Below are 21439 nucleotides of genomic sequence, written 5' to 3'. Positions count from 1 at the left end.
AATAGTGTAAAGTAGTTTTACACGTACATCTAATTATATATCGTCACATCAAGAAAAATTACTACCTTTTACATTGATAACGTGAATGGTGTGATTGCACATTCAATGCATCAAAATTAAACTCTATTATTTTTTCCAAGTTATTGTGTTGGAAAAAATATTGGAGATAAAACTATTGACCATCAAAACTCGATTATAAGAAGTATCAATGTTTGGTTTCAAAAACAATGAAAATTTCAGATTACATAAAACATAATTATTAAAATATATAATTTATGTGTATATTTAGAGGAACCAAAGTGAACTTTAACCTTAAATAAAAATATTTTCTTTTTTTCACTCCAAAGTTTTCTGATATTTTCTTCTTTGTGAATTGAGCTTTCAGTCAAGGATATTCTCATAGTCTCCAAATTATATTTAATTATAATCTAGTTTGGCATATTAAGATTACTTTCCTTGATATTGTAAACACTGATTAAGCTCTCTCTCTATATATAATGGAAACAATTCTTCATAGATGAAACCGAATACTAATTATAAGTTTTTTTCATCAAATTAAACTACAATAATATTTCTCTTCTTCCTTAATTTCTTCCTAATAATAATGGGAACATTCAAATGCAGAGTTTTCTCTGTTGCTCCATTTTATCTGTTCTTATTAACTCTCTTCACTTGCAACCATTCTTCTACTTCGGAAGGTATACATACACTTAATATTATAACATATATATATATATAGTATTTGGTGAAAATTCACATGCAGATATCTTCATGTGAAGTTGATAACTGAGAGTCGTTAGATAATAATTTAGTCAAACCTGTCAAATCATTTAATAACTCTCAACTATCAACTTCACATGAAGTTAACTGCACCTGAATTTCGATCATATTTTACACCATGCACTTGAGTTTCTATCATATTTTACACCAAAAATTAATATAATGTTTTATATTCTAATTATTTTATAGATGTGAGTAATTAATAACTAATTTTAGTATAAATAAAACATAATTGTTGTAATTTCTTTTGGTGGTTGCGTGCAGATGAATGCAAAACAGCATTTTGTGGGATGGGAACATGCCATGAAACATGGGCAGGTTTCGAATGCGATTGTAAGCATGGTTGGTCGAAGATTCAACTTGGTCCTTTCTCATCTCCTTGTGTTATTCCTAATTGTGAGTCATTTTCTTAATTAATTAATTAATTTAATTCCTTTTAATAAAACAAAGGTAAAAACTCGGGTGCAGTGTGAAATTGATAACTGAAAGTCATATAACAATTTAGTCAAATCTCTCAAATTATTTAATGATTTTCAACTATCAACTTTACAAGAAGTTAACTGCACCTAAGTTTCCACTTAAAACAATTATATAGTTGAAAAAAGAAAAGAAATTTCACTAACATGTCTAGTTTGATAATTTTTGTTATGAATAATAGTGAAGAGAATTGTTTAGCATTTATAAAATCTATCAAATAAATATCACTTTTAAATCGTTTTATATAAGATTCACTATATTAAAATTAGGTTTAATTACTCTGTTGGTTCCTATAGTTTCATGAAATTTTCAATTAAGTCTCTATACTTTTTTTCCTTTTAATTGAGTTCTTGCATCAAAATTTTTTTTAATTGGGTCTTTACACTTTTTTTTTCTTTTTCCTTTTATTTAAGTCTCTATACCAATTCTTTTTTTTAGTTGGATCCCTATAAAATTAAGCTAATTATTACTAAGAGGGACTTAATTGAAAAAAAAAAATAGTGCAGGGATCCAATTAAAAAGAAAAAAAAAATATAGAAACCTAATTGAAAATTTTACAAAATTATAGAGACCAACAGAGTAATTAAACCTTAAAATTATTAATGCAAAGATATAATCCACGTAAACAGATAAAACCAAGGAATAAATAAATAAATAAATAAATAAATAAATTTGAGTTTCTCGTCTTCATCGACTCATCTACCTTTGTATTTATCACCATTCTCTCTCTATTTCTTGTCTGCTAGCATTGTCTCAATGTCTCTCTGTGTTGGATTTATAGTTTACACAATATATAGCTAAATTTCATTTATTTTAATACAATAATAGTCCACATTATACATTTATACATATCCATCAAATTAATGTTTAAAAGGATTAGAGTATTGCAACTCTAATACTATGTACATGTAACGAATCATATTTAAATTAAATAACTATCCAAAATAAATAGTTTTATATGATTATGATTATATATACCTAATATATGGTTAAAAAAAGTTTAAAAGTTTAAAAGTTTGCATTAATTATTAGGTGTAATTAAACAAATAAACAAATTAGTGAATATGTTAATGTGGATAAGAGGTGCAGGTACCTTTGATAGCCAATGTCATGTACCTCTTCCATTTCTTCCTCCAGCTCCTGCTCCTCCTCCTCCTGATGAATGTAAGTTCATAATCAATTTATTTATATTTATTCTACACATTATTATTATTATTATTATTATTATTATTATTATTATTATTATTATTATAATATATGTTCACTGTTAAACCAATTTAGATTACCTGAGTTTTAGTTTACCCGTTTGTTTAAACAGTTTTCAAAAATTTAAATGTCTCTTTGTGTATATAATAAAGTAACATGTCACATAACTAACTTGAGTTGGTCAAGTGTTCAGCTCACTTATCTGTTTAAGTAAATGTCGGAGATTGAATCCCACCTTATACATGCAGCATTCGAAACGGATTTGGTAACAATTGTTTTATGTGACAGCTAGTTGTTTTTATTGTGGAGAGGGAACGTGTGAGGAAAAAGGGTTATTAAACGTTGTATGTCATTGCAATGAAGGCGCCGCCAATCTCTTCAACGATCCACACTTCCCTTGCTTTCCCAAATGTAATCAATTTAATTTACTGCTTTTCAATTTCTTACTATACTTATTATCACTTTCTTTTATTACTTTCCCCCTTTTTTAAATATTTGTCCACAAATAAAGAATAGTATTAATTTTAACTTAGTTGTTTGAAATAAATAAAATTAGTTATATATATAGGTATATTCTAAAATGTCTATAACACTGTGCTACGATGACTATAGTAGTTTAAAAAATATTATTAAAATTAAAATAAAATATTTTTTATTATTTAATTTCACTATACTTTTTAATATATATATTACTAACATATAAAAAGAGTATGACTTTAATTTTAACAAAATATATATATATATATATATATACTAATAATGTTATATATACATTTATTAATTTTCTTAGTATGTATGTTTTTTATTTTTGAACAAGATGACGATGATGATATGATAAATTTTACACTGGAAATCAATCAATAATTCATGTACTAAATCCAAAGTTTTTTTTTTTTTTTTTTTTTGTAATATCAAGCTAAGGTAATAATGCAAATTATTAATTATTTTTGACGTTAATTAGGGTTTAGGGTTTATGATGAATTCCCACACAGATATTACTAATATATATCATTATATGGCTACACAGTTTTGCAATGTATTTTTATGATAAATATCATTAATTAGTTAACATGAAATATGTTGAAGGTGCTATAAGAGCAAATTGTAGTGATGGAATTGATCTTGGCTTCGGAAGTGATCCACCACCATCACCACCACCACAACAATCTGGCTCCCCTAGATCTTCCGGCGGTAAGCACTTCACTTTGATACCAAATTTACTTTTAATATTTTTAATGTAATGCGCCCGGATGGGATGTATAATTTTTTAATTTTTATCGTAAAATTATTTCTTTTAAAAAATTAAGTTGATAAGAGAAGATATATGAATTCTTATAATTTTTAATATATTCTCTTGGGTAAGAACCTGAATTTTTTTACATAATTTTTTTTATTGGTCTTATGCTACTTATTTTTTGGTTAATAAAAAAAGAACTCTAAATCTTTAGATCATAAAAATTTTAATATTATGTCATAAAATTATTTATCTAAAAACTTTAATCTGATAAAAAAAATACATAAATGATTATATCTTTAATAATCTTAAAATTATTATTATGTATTATATATTAGACGGATTCAATATAAACAAGAAAGAAAATAACAAAACTTTCATACAGATTATTTTGTTGTTTTAACTGTTGAGAATATTATTATCGGTTAATTATTTTGTTAGTCCTATAGTTTCGCGAAATTTTCAATTAGGTCCCTATACTTTTTTTTTAATTGGGTCTATGTACTAATTTTTTTTAATTAGGTCCTTCTTAACAGTAATTGGTTTAATTATATAGGGACCCAATTAAAAAAAATTGGTACAGGAATTCAAATAAAAGGAAAAAAAAGTATAGGAACCTGATTAAAAATAAAAATTGGTGTAAAAACTCAATTAAAAGAAAAAAAGTATAGAAATCTAATTAAAAATTTCGCAAAACAATAGAGATCAACAGACTAATTAAACTTATTATTATATATGTGTTTTTTTTTTTACTACCCGCAACCTCTTAGATGAGTATGGGAAGTTTATGCCATTTGAGCTATTACTCATTGGCTCAAAATTTGGAAAGATAGGAGACTCGAACCCGCAACCTCTTAATTGAGTATGGGGAGTCTATGCCATTTGAGCTATTACTCATTGACATTATTATATATGTGTTTAGTTTATCACAGTGTTAAAAATGAATAGACTTAGTTAGCAGTTATTAGTCTCTAAATAATTCAAGATTTTAGGCATTAAACACCCCCTCCCCAAAAAAAATTAGATACTTATAATAAATTGAATTTTATTCGTATTATTTTTGGAATATATATATATATATATATATATATATATATATATATATATATATATTATTGCATTGATGGAGTTTTGGTATGTAACAACAGGATCAGGTGAAATGCCGAACAGCTCAAGGGAACTCCATAAACTAACTACCATGGTGTTGGCAACAATATTTCTAAATTGGATTTAAATTTGTATTAACAAATAAATTAGTAAAAATAAAATTCCATTTGTTTCAATAATCTTATGACTGAATATGAGAAAGGTGTGATCCAACAAGGTTGAAAGAGGCAAAATCATATCTTTGATTTTTTGTCAAGAGCTTAACACTATTCTTAATCAAAATCATTATTATTCGCTGCAAACAGAAAAGCTATAAAAAGAAAAAGAATGGGAATATCCAAATTTAGACCGTCTAAGACAAATGACATCTTGAAGAAGTTGCATTTTTTATTTATTTATTTTATTGTAAACAATTATCAAGGACGTATCTAAAAAATTTAATATGGACGGTCAAATTTTAGACAATTTTTTTGTATGTGATCTATCTACTAAAAAAATTGCTCATTATATTGATATAGATAATTTTTGTTGCAAAAAAAAAAAAACCTTATTTGATATGAGCCACATTTTATAGACTGCAAAAAGTAACCCGTTATACGTATTATTTTTTGAATTTTTCACGGATTGAGAAAAAGAATCTCTTTTTATCTATTTCTTTATTTCACAAGTTACGAAAAATATGACTTTCTAACTTTTTGTTCGATGCGAAAAATAGACCAGTCCAGATATATATAAATTATCCTAACTACCCATTTTCATAAATTACATCAACTATAAAAAATTATTTAAAAATTAATTTCTGTGCATACAAAATCCTTTCAAATATAAATATTTTTTTCGCTCCAAAATTTTCTGATATTTTTTTCTTGTTTTTTAACTGAGCGTTCGGTCAAGGATATTCTCATAGTTTCCAAATTATATTTAATTATAATCTAGTTTGACATATTCAGATTACTTTTCTTGATATTGTAAAAATGGATTAAGATTTAAGAGCCCTCTATACATAATGCTGAAACAGTTCTTGATAGATAAAATCGCTTACACATTATAATTTTCTCTCATCAAACTATAATATTTCTCTCCTTCCTTAATTTCTTCCTAATAACAATGAGAACGTTCAAATGCAGAGATTTGGCTGTTGTTTTCTTAGTAACTCTCTTCACTTGCAACCATTCTTCTACATCCCAAGGTATACATATACTTAACATTTTAACATATATATAGTATTTGTCTAATTTATTTATAGGTGTTGGAATTGAATTGGTTATTTTGATTAATAGTGTAAGGAGACATACAAATTATTTTAATTTAATGGTTTGTTTAGTCACAAAAAAAAATTTAATGGTTTGTTTCTATATATGCATAGTAGTTCATCACCCATACTATCCAGAATAATCATTCGGATACCAAGGATAATAAACATCTCATGTCATAAAATCACTTATTCCAAAAGCTTAAGCTGATTTTAGGGTTCACCAATGATCGAACTCTTGACCTTTCGGATCTAGAACTCTAATACCATATCATAAAACCACTCATCCCAAAAGCATAACCTGACAGGACAATATAACACTAATGGCCATATTTCTAATACTTCCTAAACCTCCATTGTACACATTGGACGCTTAGGTCATTGGCTCCCTATACTTATTCTTATATTACAAGCTAAGTCTCATATTTTAAAGATTAAGTCTTTGAAAAATTTAGAAGTGTGAGTTATCTTATGAGCTGTTTTATTATTTTGTATATAATTAAAAAAAAACATACATAATAGATAGAAAAAAAAATCATTTTAATTCAATTTACAGTACGTACACATATGACATATCTTTGTTTTTTTTCCAAAACAAATATACAATTTTACAAAAAATGTTATATATATCACTACAAAACACACAGAAAATTGCGACGGTTTTTTTGGAAATTTGCGGTAGTTTTTAACCGTCGCAAAACGACATACAGAGTATAAATAAATTATTTTATACATAACTGATTAATAGCCAAATATTAGTATAAATATATTATAATTGTAATTTATTTTGGTGGGTGTGTGCAGATATAGATATATGCCAAGTGATATTTTGTGGGGTGGGAACATGCCATCAAACAAGAGAATTTCCAGGTTATAGATGCGATTGTAAGCGTGGTTGGTCGAAAATTACTCTTCCTACCATCTCATCTGCTTGCATTGTTCCTAACTGTGAGTCATCTTCTTAATTAATATCCCTTTTAATAAAACAATTATATATTTTGTTAATATATTTTATAGTGAGAAGAGAATTGTTTAGCATTTGTAAAATCTATCATATAAATATCACGCTTAAATCGTTTTATAAGACTCACTCACATTAAAATTGTTGATGCAAAGATATAATCCACGTGAATAAATAAAAGCGAGGAAAGGAAAAAAAAAATTTGAGTTTCTCGTCTCACTACAAAAAAAAAAAAAAAAAAAAAAACACGTTAATTTTGCGGGTTTCTTTTTTTAATTTGCGACGGTTTTTAACTTTTGTAAATTGCGTTACGACAGTTTAATAACCCGACGAAATTAAATATCTTGCAAAATAATTACAATAGTTTTTTATCCTTTTACTATTTAAAATAAAAATTTCTGTTGATAAAATTTTTTGTTTTTAAAATTAAATTTATAAAAAAAATTTAAAATTTCTGTTAACAAATTCCTACAATATAACCTTTTTTTGGTAAGATCTTCATCGACCTCATCTATTATTTCTATCACTTTAATTTGTATTTATCACCGATATGATGAGTTAATTGAGGCGATTCCAGAATGAATTTTAGTGAAGGCTACTTCACTCCAACCAAAAATCCACCTCAATTAAAATTTACTCTACAAGAGAATGGATATAATAAAAAATTAAAAGGATTAGAGCATTGTAACTCTAATACTATGAGAAAAATTTTAAGTGTATCGAAAATATCGGTGTTCCAATTGTTTTAATCGTTGATTTCAATTAATATATATTATATATATTTTTTATAATTTACATCAACGATTAAAACAACTAAAATATCAGTATTTTCGATACACTTAAAACTCTTTCAATACTATATACATGTTATCTGGGATGAAAGTTAGTATTGGAAAAGAAGGCAATGGCCCTCAAATTAAAAATTTTAATGTATAAGGATCATTAATTTTTATATTAACTTTATTTTATTTTATTTTATTTTAGAGTTATATATTTGTATTAGTCTCTTCTTAAAAATTGCTTTAGTCCCGCCTCTTCATGTAATGAAATATTTATTTTCTAAAAAAGTATCAAATATTAAAAAATAAGTACTCTTTTTATTTTTGATCATTTATTCAGAGAATAAAATATTTTTTTACGAGTCAAAAATTTTTTAATTGGTTTTAATTATTTAAATAATTAGTCTAGACACTTTTATTATTGGTTTAAGTAGTTCCTAATACATTAACAAGTTATTATTTATAGGAATGACTTAGACCAATAATAAGAACCGCTTAGATTAATTATTTGGATGATTAGAAATTGATTAGACGTTGATACTTTGTTATAGTAAAAAAAGTAAAAAGAACAATTATTCAATATTAAATAATTGACCAAAAATAAATAATTTTATATGATTATATATAGCTAATATATGGTTAGAAGAAGACGAAAAAGATACAAATTTGCATTGATTAATAGGTGTAATGAAATAAAAAAACAAAATAGTGAATATATTAATGTGGATAATAAGAGGTGCAGTGTTATCGGTTCGGTTTGGTTTGATTTTAGATTAAAAACTAATCGAATCGATTTATTTGGTTTTTACAGAATATTAATCAATTGGTTTGTTGTTTGTGTAACAATCGAACCGAATCAAAAGTGGTTTGGTTCGATCGGTTTTTCGGTTTTTAAATTCTAACTAATAGAAAATTAATCTTATTAAAATGATGTTCAAAACAATCAATAAACTGAAATAACATTATATTACATTCAAATTCAACACAATTTCAATTCATTCTAACAACTAAACATAAAACAAACACATTTGTTAAGTCTAAAATTTTCATTTCAATGCATTACTAAGCCACTTTTTCGATTCGGTTCGGTTCGATTCGATTTCTGTCGAGCCAATCGAAAACCGAACCGAACCGATCTGTTTAATTCGAAAAAAATCAATTTTTTTGGTTTTTTATTCGGTTGTTATAAATTTCGACTTGATTTTGCGGTAAATTTCAGTTCGGTTCGATAACTTACACCCCTAGGTGCAGGTACCTTTGATAGGCAATGTCATATACTACCTGTTCCTCTTCCATTTCCTCCAGCTCCCTCTCCAACGCAGCTTCATGATCGCTCTGAATGTAAGTTCATAATCCCTTCTCAGTTCTCATCATCATCAAACTTGAAGGTTTATTTTAATTAATTGTTTTATATGACAGCTTGTTTATTTTGTGGAGATGGAGAGTGTGAGGCAAAAGGCTTATACAACACTCTTTGTCACTGCAATCATGGTGCCGCCAATCTCCACAACAATCCACTCTTCCCTTGCTTCCCCAAATGTAACTTTTTTATTTATCACTACACTTATTATTACTTTCTTTTATTCTTTTCTCTATTTTAAAATATTTGTCCAAAAATTAAAATAATTTAATTTTGATGTATTGTTTAGATAAAGCAATTTTACACGTATATCTAATCACGTAACGTTATATCATTAAAAATAGAGAGCCACTCAGATAAAGACGTCTAAAACATCTTTTTTTAAAGATATTTTTTAATAATTAAAATTTAATACGTATAATTAATTAAACTGTGTTATTTTTATCAAAATTAGGTCAGACAAATTAATTTGACAAAAAATAGTAAATCAAATATTGAATTGATCTAAATTAATATTATTTTTTTTTATAAAAAATAACTACAATATTCTTATTATAGAAAATAATCAAAATCTCTTATTATATAATATTAATTTCGAAAATCCTAAATTCTAGTCCTTTACTTCTCCGCCATTATAGGGTTAGGATTTAGAGTTTTCAATATATATATATATATATATATATATATATAATAGGAGTATTTTAATCATTTTTTATAATAAGAATATTGTAGTTATTTTTTATAAAAAATAATATTAATTTAGTTCGGTTCAAGATTTGATTCACCATTTTTTGGTGAAATTAATTTGTTTAGCCTAATTTTGACAAAAATAACACGATTTAATTGATTATATATGTTAAATTTTAATTACTAAAAAACATCTTTAAAAAAAAACGTTTTACACGTCTTTATCTAAGTGACTCTTTTAAAAATAACTATTCTTGTTATTGACCATATGAATAGTCATCCAAAAAAACAGATATAATTCATTGTGTAAAATATTTTCTACTATTAATACATTAAAATTAAATTCAAATTAAAAATAATATTAATTATATTTTAATAAGATTTTTTTTTCTTTTACAAAAAAATTACGTCACTAAAATTATCATTATGATCTGATGAATGTGTTGTAGGTGCTATGAAAGGAAATTGTAGTGATGGAGTTGATCTTGGCTTCGGAGATCCACCGCCATCACCACCACCTCAACAATCTGCCTCCCCTCCTCCTCCAACTTCCGGCGGTAAGTACTTCACTTTTATCAAACAAGTTAAAAAAATAAAAGAATAAAAAAATTCTTGATTTTTTTACTTTCTTTCGGAAAAGCAGGGGATGATTATGTATTTATCTATTTATTTATTTGCACAAAACAATAAATTGGTATCCATAGTCACTTATGAATCTTAAAATTATTATTATATATGTATATATTACACGGATTTGATAAAAAGCAACAAGAACATCACAAAATTTTCTAACACTTTATTTTGTTGTTATTACGGTTGAGTAGAATATTATTGTTATATATATGTTTATTAAAAATATATTTATTTATATGTATTCTATTAATTTAAATATTTAAGATAAATAATTTCATGAAATAATATTAAAAATATTATAACTAAAAGATCTAGAATTCGAATTTTGTTAAAAAAAAAATTTGCATATAGTAAAAATAAAGCCTATGCAAAAATATATATTAAAAATATAATTATTTATATATATTTTTTTATCAATTTAAATTTTTGAGACACTATTTATAAGTTTAACACTTAATATTAAAATTAAATGGATTTAATTAATGCTTAATCTCTAATAAACTGAATTTTGTTCGAATTATTTTTGGATTAAAGTTATATATATATATATATATATATATATATATATATAGGGTAAAGTATATTTTTTGTCTCTAAAGTTTGATAAAAGTTTCAAAAATACCCCTAAGTTTTATTTTGTTTCAATTTTGTCCCAGAAGTTTTCGATTTGCATTAAATATATCCTTGACGGCTAATTTTTCAAAAAATTTAAGACCAATTTAACAACAATTTCATAAGAACAACACTCAACACAAACAAATCAAGCATAATTTTCATGCATTATTGTTAAATTGGTCTTAAATTTTTTGAAAATTTAGCCGTTAAGGGTATATTTGATGCAAATCGAAAATTTTTGGGACAAAATTGAAATCAAATAAAACTTAGGGATATTTGTGAAACTTTTACCAAATTTCAGGGACAAAAAATATACTTTACCCATATAATATTATTGCATTGATGGAGTTTTGGTATGTAAAAACAGGGTCAGGTGAAATGCTGAACAACTCAAGGGAACTCCTCCAAAAACTAGTAGCTACCATGGTGTTGACAACAATATTTCTAATTTAGATTTAAATTTATATTCAAAATTTTCCATTTTTCCAAGAACATTATTGTCCATTATTATTCGACCAGCCGAATCTAAAGTGCAGCGAACTATTCATAACGAGTATTACTGAATTCTCTAGAGGTCTCTGTGTTTCTATTTTATCAACTTTATTTTTTTTTTCTCTTTCAAAAGTCAAATTATTACTATATATGATAATATAAACAATTATATGTTCCTTTCCTTTCTTAGCTTTTCACCGATATTAAATTATAGTATCAAATAATGTGTTATATCTCCCTTTTTTAAATTTTGGCTATATTACAAAGAGTAGAAAGAATAAAAAAGGATGATTCTTTCGTGTGGATTTTGTATTTTAGATTTCGATCGGAGGTGTTGATTAAATTTGTATCAATGATTTTAATTCAAAAAATAGATACAATTCTTTTTTCTGATTATTTTTATGATTTAGAAATTGTGTCCGATAAAAGTGTAAAAAACAATAATTATAAAAAGTAAAAAATAAAAAAAATAAATATAAAAAAATAAATAACTAAAAATTATAAGACTTGTATTAAAATATACAAAAATTTACAAGAGTCTAAATGAAAACAAATTAAATAACAGAAATAAAAAACAGAATTAAAAATACTGAAATAAAAATTAAGCTTTTCAATACTTATATGGACTCATGACTTATGTTTTTATGTGTCAGTGTGATTAGGAACTTTTAGAACGAGCGAATGTGTAAATAAATAGAAATTCTTTAAATTTATTAAAACTAATCTTATTTATAGGAAAAAATTCTAAACTAATTGGTATAACTTTGTACTTCAAATAATCTTAGACTTTAAGCAAATTTAGACACCAAACATAAATAAAGTAACTTGACCACCAAATCTAACTCATTTTTATTTTCTCCGACTATGGTGCGCTTCAACTATCGAATTTTTTCTGATATCGACCATTTGTGTCAAATTTTTTGCACAACAAAACACACCTTGAAATTTTGAATGACTTCAATTTTGATGAAGAAGCATTAAAAACTTTAAAATTGTCTCTAAACTCAATTCAAAGTAGTAGAATTAATCTTCGTCATATATATCAGTTTTCACAAGTATGCTTTTTATCTTAACTATTTGTATACTATGTACTTCTTTTTTTTTTCTTTTGCAATGCACAAAAAATACATAGTTATATATTTAATTTTGACTTTTTTGTCGGATCAAAAAGTCTAATAAATCTTCACTAACTTTAAAGTGTATATATTTTACTTTGAGTATGTTATAGTGTCAAACTAAATTTTTTATTTTATCATTGTATTGACAATAAACTTCTCAAATTCAACAAAATTCGAAGTGAAGCCGCAAAGATTTTTACTTTTAATAACTCTTCTTTAAAAATACTTTATCTTCGACAAAATTAAGAGATTGAGATATAGAATATTAGAATTATATATGCAACCAAAATATTTAATTTAATTTACACACTATATGTCGGTACCCCCTCCCATTTTGGTATTTTAAAAATATAGTATCGCACTCTCATTTCAAATATTCTTATCCGTGTCGGTGCTTCCTATCATCTTGCTCTAGCTATATTTATGTGTCACTGGATTAATCCCCGTATAAGTCAATTAAGTTTAATTTGGAAAATATAGTGCTCCATGTACACATCATTCTGGTAGGTAAAAAGTGGCTCAATTTTTTGGATATGTAAATTCTGTCTGTGTTGTGTATGGTGATAAAAGTGGGTGGTGCTAGACATAAATATGGAGATAATTTTTTTTAATTATGAAGTGAAGAAAACGAACTGTCCAATTTTTTATTAAAAAAATTAAGAACACAAATCGGATGTCCGATTTATGTAGGAGAAAAAATCGGAGGGTCCGATTTGTACTTTTAATTTTTTTTTATTTTGAAAACAAAAATCGGATGGTCTGATTTTAAATTTAAATTTTTTTAATTGTCTAAAATACAAATTGGGCGGTCTGATTTATGTACTGTAAATTTTTTTAATTTTTTTAACATAAATCAAAGAATTCAATTTACTTTTGACACCACAACTATATAAAATACTTATACACTTCATAACTGTGTTCTACATCACTTCTCCTTTAATATCTAAATTAAAAAGTGGTAAAAAGTAGTGCAGCTATTGAATATACCAAGGGACTAATAGAATTTAAAAAAAATGGTGTACTAATTAAATATGTCACATCGAAACCCTACCTATATGGAATTATATACGTGTAACGAATGAGGAAAATGTAATAATTTGTATATATATGATAAATAGTGTGTTGTTGCTATTGATTATTTTGCCAATAGTGACGCAAATTATGGCCCTATGATATGTTGTCTTATAGTGAATGAATGTGACCATAACCATTAACCGAGCTGGTGGAAGGGTTTGATTTTGATGTTATCCTCAGCTTCAAGACAAGACAATGGCACATCACATGTGTTAGTGTAGGCTTGTAGGGCTACTAAGGAAAAATTATTTTTTACTAGTTATTTATTTTGTTTTTAACGATAATAAAATAATCGCTAATATATTTATCGATAATTATATATTAATAATCTTATATTTTGTTATCAAAATTTTTTAGTAATAACTATATAATTATTAATAAATTTTTTTAATAATTACAAAAAATATAATTATTATTATAATATATAATAATAATAAATATATAATTATATATTGTAAAATATAAGTTAAATAAAACGTATAATAATTATTATTTAAATGCCACTAAAAGTAATTTTTATTGCAATAGAATTTATATTTTTTTCTTTTAAGTAACGTTTGTTTTGAGGTTCAGTATTATGTTTATTGATTTAGAGATTGATATTAAAATTTCAGTCTCTATTTCTAAAATTTCAGTATTTCAGTACTTTTAAAAAGTAGAGACAAAAGGAACTAAAATTTTTGAAGACGAAAACTGAAATTTTAATATTTTATAATTACTGTTATTACGTCATATATATTTCCTAGATTCCCTCTCAATTTTAATTTGTTATTCCAGTAATATATATATATATATATATATATTATATATATAGTCGTTATAGTTTTTTTTCCCCTGAATATTTGGAGATCAGGAGGTATGAATAATTAGAGAGATTTCAATATATATATAATTATATAATTTGGATGTGATAAAATATTTTTAAAACTTGATTTACATGTACATATATAATTGAAATTCACAATTCTTTAATTTACACACTTTCCTAGCAAAATTCAACTCTTACATGATTGAAATGTCAAATTATTCATACATGATTCCACACACCTTTAAAAGGGTATCGCCATCAGTTTGTACCAATAAATAGTGAAGTTGGTTGTCCTTTCCTTTTTATATGTTTGTTCTTCCCTTTTTATAAAAATATTACGTGTATATTAAAAATTATTTATTAAATTATTTTATATATTTATTTATATATATACATATATTAATTCATACATTTTTAATATATGTATATTTATATAAGTGATTAATTTTTTTATGTACATATAACTAATTTTTGTATTTTTTTTTCAAAAACACTAATGTATCACAATATTTATTTGCACTCTTTATTTTTTAATAGAAGAAAATTATTTATTTTTTAAAAATTTAATGTAAAAGAAAAAAAATACCCCTACCTTAATTAAAAAGCACCGTAGCATATGGGGATCATTCATAGTGAAAGTTCAACAATAATAATTGACTATACTTTAAAGTAATAAGATTATTCTATTTTAAATATAACATGTGATATTTAAATATAGAAATCATAGAGTTTATTTCTGCCTTCTTAAATTGTATGATTTCTAATAAAGAATTACCATAACCTTTTAGTATCTAATTAATTACTTGAATTTGTAATCAACCTAAATATTAAACCAAGTTAAACTTCATACATATAACTAGAATCCAATCCAACATACACTCTCATATTTAAGCTTCTTTTAGATTTGCAATTTTTTTTTGTATAGGCTTTTTTTAGTTTCAGTGAAATTATTTTATTTTTTAGAGTTAATAAATCTAAATTTTTAAGTCATAAAAATTCTAATATCAAATTATAAAATAATTTATTCTAAAAATTTAAATTAATAAAAAAATACATAAATAATTATATATCACTATCAAACCCGAGCATAATAAATTTAGCTCTATTAATTTTGAGCCAGAATAAGTTATAAAATTATGCCACAATGAACCATTAATACTATTTTCTTTATGTTTATATTATATATGTTAATTAATAAACAAATAAAATTGTCTTCATCTTCTCCATCTTCTATTCTTCTCTTCTATATATACTCACCCAACAAAATCTTGTTCCCCATCTTATATATTTAAAAAGGAGTAAGTTTTTTCAAGCAAGTACTAGCTAGCCCTATATTCCTAATTTGGCCATACAACTATATATTATATATTCACATAAACACTTATTTCTTCTTTGGTTCTAAAATTTCTTCAACACCATGCCTTCACTCTCCGAAGCCTTTAGAGAACACCCTTTGCACCTTCACCACAATAAGCTCCTTGATTTCAATTCCTTAGAAGAACTCCCAGATTCTTATGCTTGGATACAAATAGATCAAGATGATCACACAATAACTAACCCTAACCCTAATTACCCTTCAAATTCTTGTCATGGAGATGAGAATGTCCCAATTATCAACCTCAATGATCCAAATGCTCCAAAGCTTATAGGCAATGCATGTAAAACATGGGGTGTGTTCCAAGTTGTGAATCATGGGATCCCCATGAGTCTTTTTCGTGACATTCAGCAAACCGGTCAGGCCCTATTTTCATGCTCGACTCACCAAAAGCTCAAAGCAGCTCGAACCCCAGATGGGGTGTCGGGTTATGGCCGAGCCCGAATTTCGTCCTTCTTCCCAAAACTTATGTGGTCTGAGTGCTTCACTATTGTTGAGTCCCCTCTTGAACATTTCATCCAACTATGGCCCCATGAGTACAACAAACACTGGTTGGTAACCAACAATTTATAATGCATGTGTTATCAATGTTTATAGATTTTTTTTATTTGTCTTATACTAATTTTTTTATATTAATCAATGTTGAACTCTAAAATTTTTAATTATAGAAATTTAGTTTGATACAATATCATAAAATTATTTTTTTTTAAAGTTTAAATTAATGAATAGAAAGTAGATGATATAGTATAGTTTGATGACAAAATTGATTGATTATATATGGAACTAATTGAATCATGATGAATAAAAAGTTTATCTTTATATAAATTTTGATATAATTATTTGATTTTATTTTAACATGTGAGTGATTGAATTTTTTATTAATATATAAATTCATTACTATCTTGTCGAGTTTTGGCTTTGAAAAATATAATTTTCCTAAGTAACATTATTAATTAGTTAAACTATTCTTAAAAGTGGCAGCATAAAAAAATTGAAAGAATTGGCATATTTTAAATTAAAAGTTGCAATATTGAATGTTATGAAAAACAAAAATATTGTGTACATACTAAAATCAGTTATCATATATTTGTGTATAAATACATATGTAATTTAATTTATTTTATATTTTAATATATATTTATACTAATATATAATTAATTTTAGTAGCTAATTTAGTATATATCTAACATAGTTGTATTGAAAATTAGTAAATTACCATGTTACAACATAAATTGGGTTCTCTATCACACATTTCATTAAAAACTTCCATCTGTGGCAACAAGCATTTTCTGTATCATAACTTTTAAAAAATTATTACAAGAAATTATATTTTTCAAATATAATACGGTAGCAAACCCCACTATTACAAGTCTTCTTCAATAATGTTTATGTTTGGATCTTTACCATTAATAAACTGGTTGAGGTAGAAATATTATTATTTAGTTAGTCACATTAATTAGATTCAAAATATACTTCTTATACATATTCCTTCTTTTTCTCAAGTAATTTTAACAAATACTTCATTATTTTATTACCAAAAAATTTCAAAAATATTTATTTTTTTTTAAATACTAATAAAAAATTATATTTCATACACAAGAATATATTTTTAATATCAATTATAAAGAAATGTTATTTAATAAGCACGAAAATTGCGGCCAAATCTCATATAGAAAAAGACTATTTTTTATTTATTTATTATTATATAATTTTTTTAAAAAAATTTAAAGGGTGTAGTGACCTGGAAATGTGTAAGTCTCTTACCTTATCCTAATGCAATAGATCCAAGATCATAATGAGAGGAAAGGACCCACGAGGAAGATTTTGGGTGATGAGAATCTATTGAACCAAAGGTTCAAATCACCATTTGTCACTGTTAATTATTTTGTTGGAATCGAAGCCTCTTCTTATATTTTTCAATATTGTTGTGTATTTTCTAAACACAGCTCCAATTGTGGGGTCAATTTGGTCTTTTCAGTGATGTAGTGGTGCAATATGAAGAAGCCATGAAAAAGTTAGCACAAAAGTTAATGTGGATGGTGTTGACTTCTCTTGGCATTTCAAAAGAAGAACTCAAATGGGCCGCCGGCCCAAAAGGTGAATTCAAATGGGCCTGTTCAGCCTTGCACTTGAACTCCTACCCTAGTTGTCCGGATCCGGATCGGGCCATGGGTCTCGCCCCACATACCGACTCGACTCTCCTCACAATTCTATACCAAAATGATGTAAGCGGGTTGCAAGTCCTAAGGGAAGGTGTCGGCTGGGTGGCGGTGCCACCCCTTCCCGGTGGACTTGTGATCAACATGGGTGACCTCTTCCACATTTTGTCGAATGGGTCGTACCCGAGTGTGCTCCATCGGGTGCTAGTGAACCGAACCCGGCAAAGATTTTCGGTTGCATATCTATATGGGCCCCCACCAAATGTCCACATACGTCCACATCCAAAGCTAATAGGCCCAAATAGACGTGCCCTTTATCGGCCAGTTACTTGGAATGAGTACCTTGGAACCAAAGCAAAATATTTCAATAAGGCACTTTCATCACTTCAACTTTGTGCAACGTAATGTATGTGACTATATATATATATATATATATATATATATATATATATATAATATTAATGGTTGGTTTGATGTAAACAACTCTCATAATATATAATAGTGTACAAGTGTTTTGAATATGCTTTTTTTTATTATTATATTCTTCAAAGGTTAGTAGTGTACTAGTGTTTTTGGTGTGTGTGTGTTGTTTAAAGTTGCGATTGCCAAGTTGCCTTTTAGATATAATAAGTACAGTATGCTTTTATTTGTTTATAATTAATATATTTTATATAAATTTATGAAAAAAATATTAGAAATTAATTTTTAATTAGTCAATATTAACTAATTTTAAGGTATAATTTTATAATTTAGAATTTAAAATTAAGAGGTTTATGATTTAGGATATAGAATTTAACATAAATAAAATTATTTTAAAAAAATTGACTAATATGTTGGTTGAAAAATATTAGTTCTCTAGTATTATTATTGTAATTTTTTTTTATCGATCGATCAGTTCCTTTATGTATCAAAATAATAGATAACTTAATGGATCAAAATGCATATCAAACCTAATTTGTTTCTTAATTAATTAAAAACAGGAAATATAGGTGTCTAACGTCACAACTCCTACTTAAATTAGTAGCAAAAACATTATTAGATATATAATTATTTAACGATTTAAATTCTTAAAATAAGCAATTTTATAATAAATAATACAAAAGAGAGAATAATAGAAAGCTATCTTATTTAACTTATTCTTGTGCTTAAAATTTTTGGCACTTGCATTATTTAATTTGTCCATAAGTTATTGTAATAATTATAATGTGCTACAAGATGGTGTCTCGACGATTTTATTCTGCTGATTAGAACCTTTTACAAATATCTCTTTTTATTGGATAACTCTTAATAAAAATACCGATATAATAAATTATTACAAGATTCTGAAAGGACAATGACAATCACTACAGAAATTAATTATTATAACAGAGAGTTTAAAGTCTTTTATCATGTTTTTTTGTTTTTTTTTTATATTCAACTTCTTAACTAGTATTTTTTTTTAAATATTGGTCTCAAAGTGTCATTAAATTATTTATTCTAAAAATTTAAATTTATAGGAGAAGGTAATATTAATAGTTATATTTTTAACACTCTTCTTCAAATAAAAATCTCTTTTAAATTTGTTTATTTTTTGCATAGATCTTTTTTTTTTCTTTATTTGTCTTATGTTAATTTTTTCACTTTTAGAGTTCATCAAAGATCAAACTCTAATTCTTTCGGATATAAAATTTTGATGCCATGTCATAAAATGATTCAGTAGCTCAAACCCTTACAAACCCAGAACAGCCATGAATAAAGAATATTCAGCATGTGTATAATAGAAAAACCCTTACAAATCCTTGTGTATGTTGATGATGTCCTAATCACTGAAAACTCTGAAACTGCCATCCAACATGTTGTAGCACAACTCCACAGCACCTTGCATCATGGCTTGCAATTTCAAAAATTCTCTAATTTTAGAATTTTTGGGTTCTGTGACTCTGGAGAAGTGATGTGGATCATATAGAAAATTCACAGATGACTTCTGCATCTATTTAGGGTCGAATTTTGTTGTTTGGACTAGCAAAAAGCAAGTTGCTGTTTCCAGAAACAGTATTGAAGCTAAGTTCAAAAGAATTGCTAATGTACTAAATGAAATCATTTGGTTACAAATACTGAGAAATCAGAAAGTCATATCAAGTTAAGCCAGTCATATTCTATGATAACTAAAGTGTAGTGCTCTTAACTGTCAATCTAATACTCCACAATAAATATAAGCATTTTGCTCTTGATCAGTCATTCATAAGAGATTATGGATCAAGTATTCTTAGAATAATCTTAGAATACCTGATATTCTTCCTATATAATTTATGGATCAAGTTAAATCTGAAAGAGAATAATGAATTCCACTCGACCAAGTTGTGGTTGCATGGTGTGTGGTAAAGAAGGGAGTGGCGTGGCTCGTAAGGAAGCCAATAAACAAAGTAAACTCCAAAAGACTCAAAGAAATGGAATTGGCAACAAAGTGAGGGAATAAATTCTCTTCAATCATTAGACTTTGGAAAAATAATTGTGAGAAAGATATTGCATTTCCATGTTCTTGTCCTTCTTAAAGACACCAACCACACTCTTGAGAACCACCGGTTTAAGGGGATAGAGTGTGGGGAATGGTTATCCTTTTTCTTCTTCTTTTTTTTTTTTTTTTTTTCAACTATGTTTGGGAAAATTATTGATTATTAAACTAGTTATACACACACATTATAAACTCATTTATATTTACATATTTTATTTGAGAAGGCATTTTAAAATAAAAATTTATTTTGATACTTGAGATTGACAAATTCAAAATAATTTTTGAAATAATGAACTTTTATTTATAATAAATTTCAAAGAGTTGTTTATGTATGTTACGTTTATCAGCTATTTTTCATCTAAATTTTAAAATTATTCTTCCATTTTTTTATTATAACTAATATGATTTTGCAAGGTCGCCAAACATGATAACATTTTCCAAATGGAGTTGATTATGGTAATGAGCTATTTCTAGACGTGTTATGGGATATCGTTTAGATTTGTTTGGTTAAGATTTTTTTTTTTTCTGTGTGTGTGTAAACAATTACTTTTCTTATTAAAAAATATTTTTCATATACCTTTTATAATTTTTTTAAAATAAAAATTTCAGATTCAATTCCTTAATAAAAGTAATATAAAAATAGCTTAAAAAAAAACATATTTTTATTCTATAAAAAATCTCAATTGTACAATTATAAAAATAATAAAATATATATAATTGTTAAAGTCCAACTCTCGTATAAAAGCTATATGGTCAGGATTATATTCATGTAGGATTATGCAAATAGCTCACAAATAAAGATTTTTTTTTGGTCAAGTGGATTGGACAGCC

General features: G+C 25.8%; 3 protein-coding genes across 3 annotated transcripts; all 3 read left to right on the top strand.

Annotated features, from left to right (window-relative positions):
- The first annotated feature begins 1070 nt into the window (after positions 1–1070).
- On the top strand, positions 1071–3704 carry LOC110266712 (uncharacterized). The gene is made up of 4 exons (XM_088499594.1): positions 1071–1176; positions 2347–2421; positions 2752–2874; positions 3550–3704. The coding sequence occupies exons 1-4, from the start codon at positions 1071–1073 to the stop codon at positions 3702–3704; spliced, it is 459 nt and encodes a 152-aa protein (XP_088355720.1).
- Positions 3705–5911: 2207 nt separating this feature from the next.
- On the top strand, positions 5912–10447 carry LOC148543530 (uncharacterized). The gene is made up of 5 exons (XM_088498151.1): positions 5912–5993; positions 6861–7004; positions 9048–9137; positions 9216–9335; positions 10293–10447. Exons 1-5 carry the CDS (start codon positions 5912–5914, stop codon positions 10445–10447), a joined length of 591 nt encoding a protein of 196 aa, XP_088354277.1.
- A 5352-nt stretch (positions 10448–15799) lies between these two features.
- On the top strand, positions 15800–18771 carry LOC148543529 (gibberellin 3-beta-dioxygenase 1-like). The gene is made up of 2 exons (XM_088497771.1): positions 15800–16509; positions 17937–18771. Exons 1-2 carry the CDS (start codon positions 16001–16003, stop codon positions 18520–18522), a joined length of 1095 nt encoding a protein of 364 aa, XP_088353897.1. The 5' UTR covers positions 15800–16000; the 3' UTR covers positions 18523–18771.
- The last annotated feature ends 2668 nt before the right edge of the window (positions 18772–21439 follow it).

This window comes from Arachis ipaensis, chromosome B9 (assembly GCF_059453495.1).
Source record: "Arachis ipaensis isolate K30076 ecotype BB chromosome B9, ASM5945349v1, whole genome shotgun sequence".
NCBI lineage: Eukaryota > Viridiplantae > Streptophyta > Magnoliopsida > Fabales > Fabaceae > Arachis > Arachis ipaensis.
The sequence above is the reverse complement of the archived record's forward strand: the minus strand, read 5'-3'. Positions and strand labels throughout refer to the sequence as shown.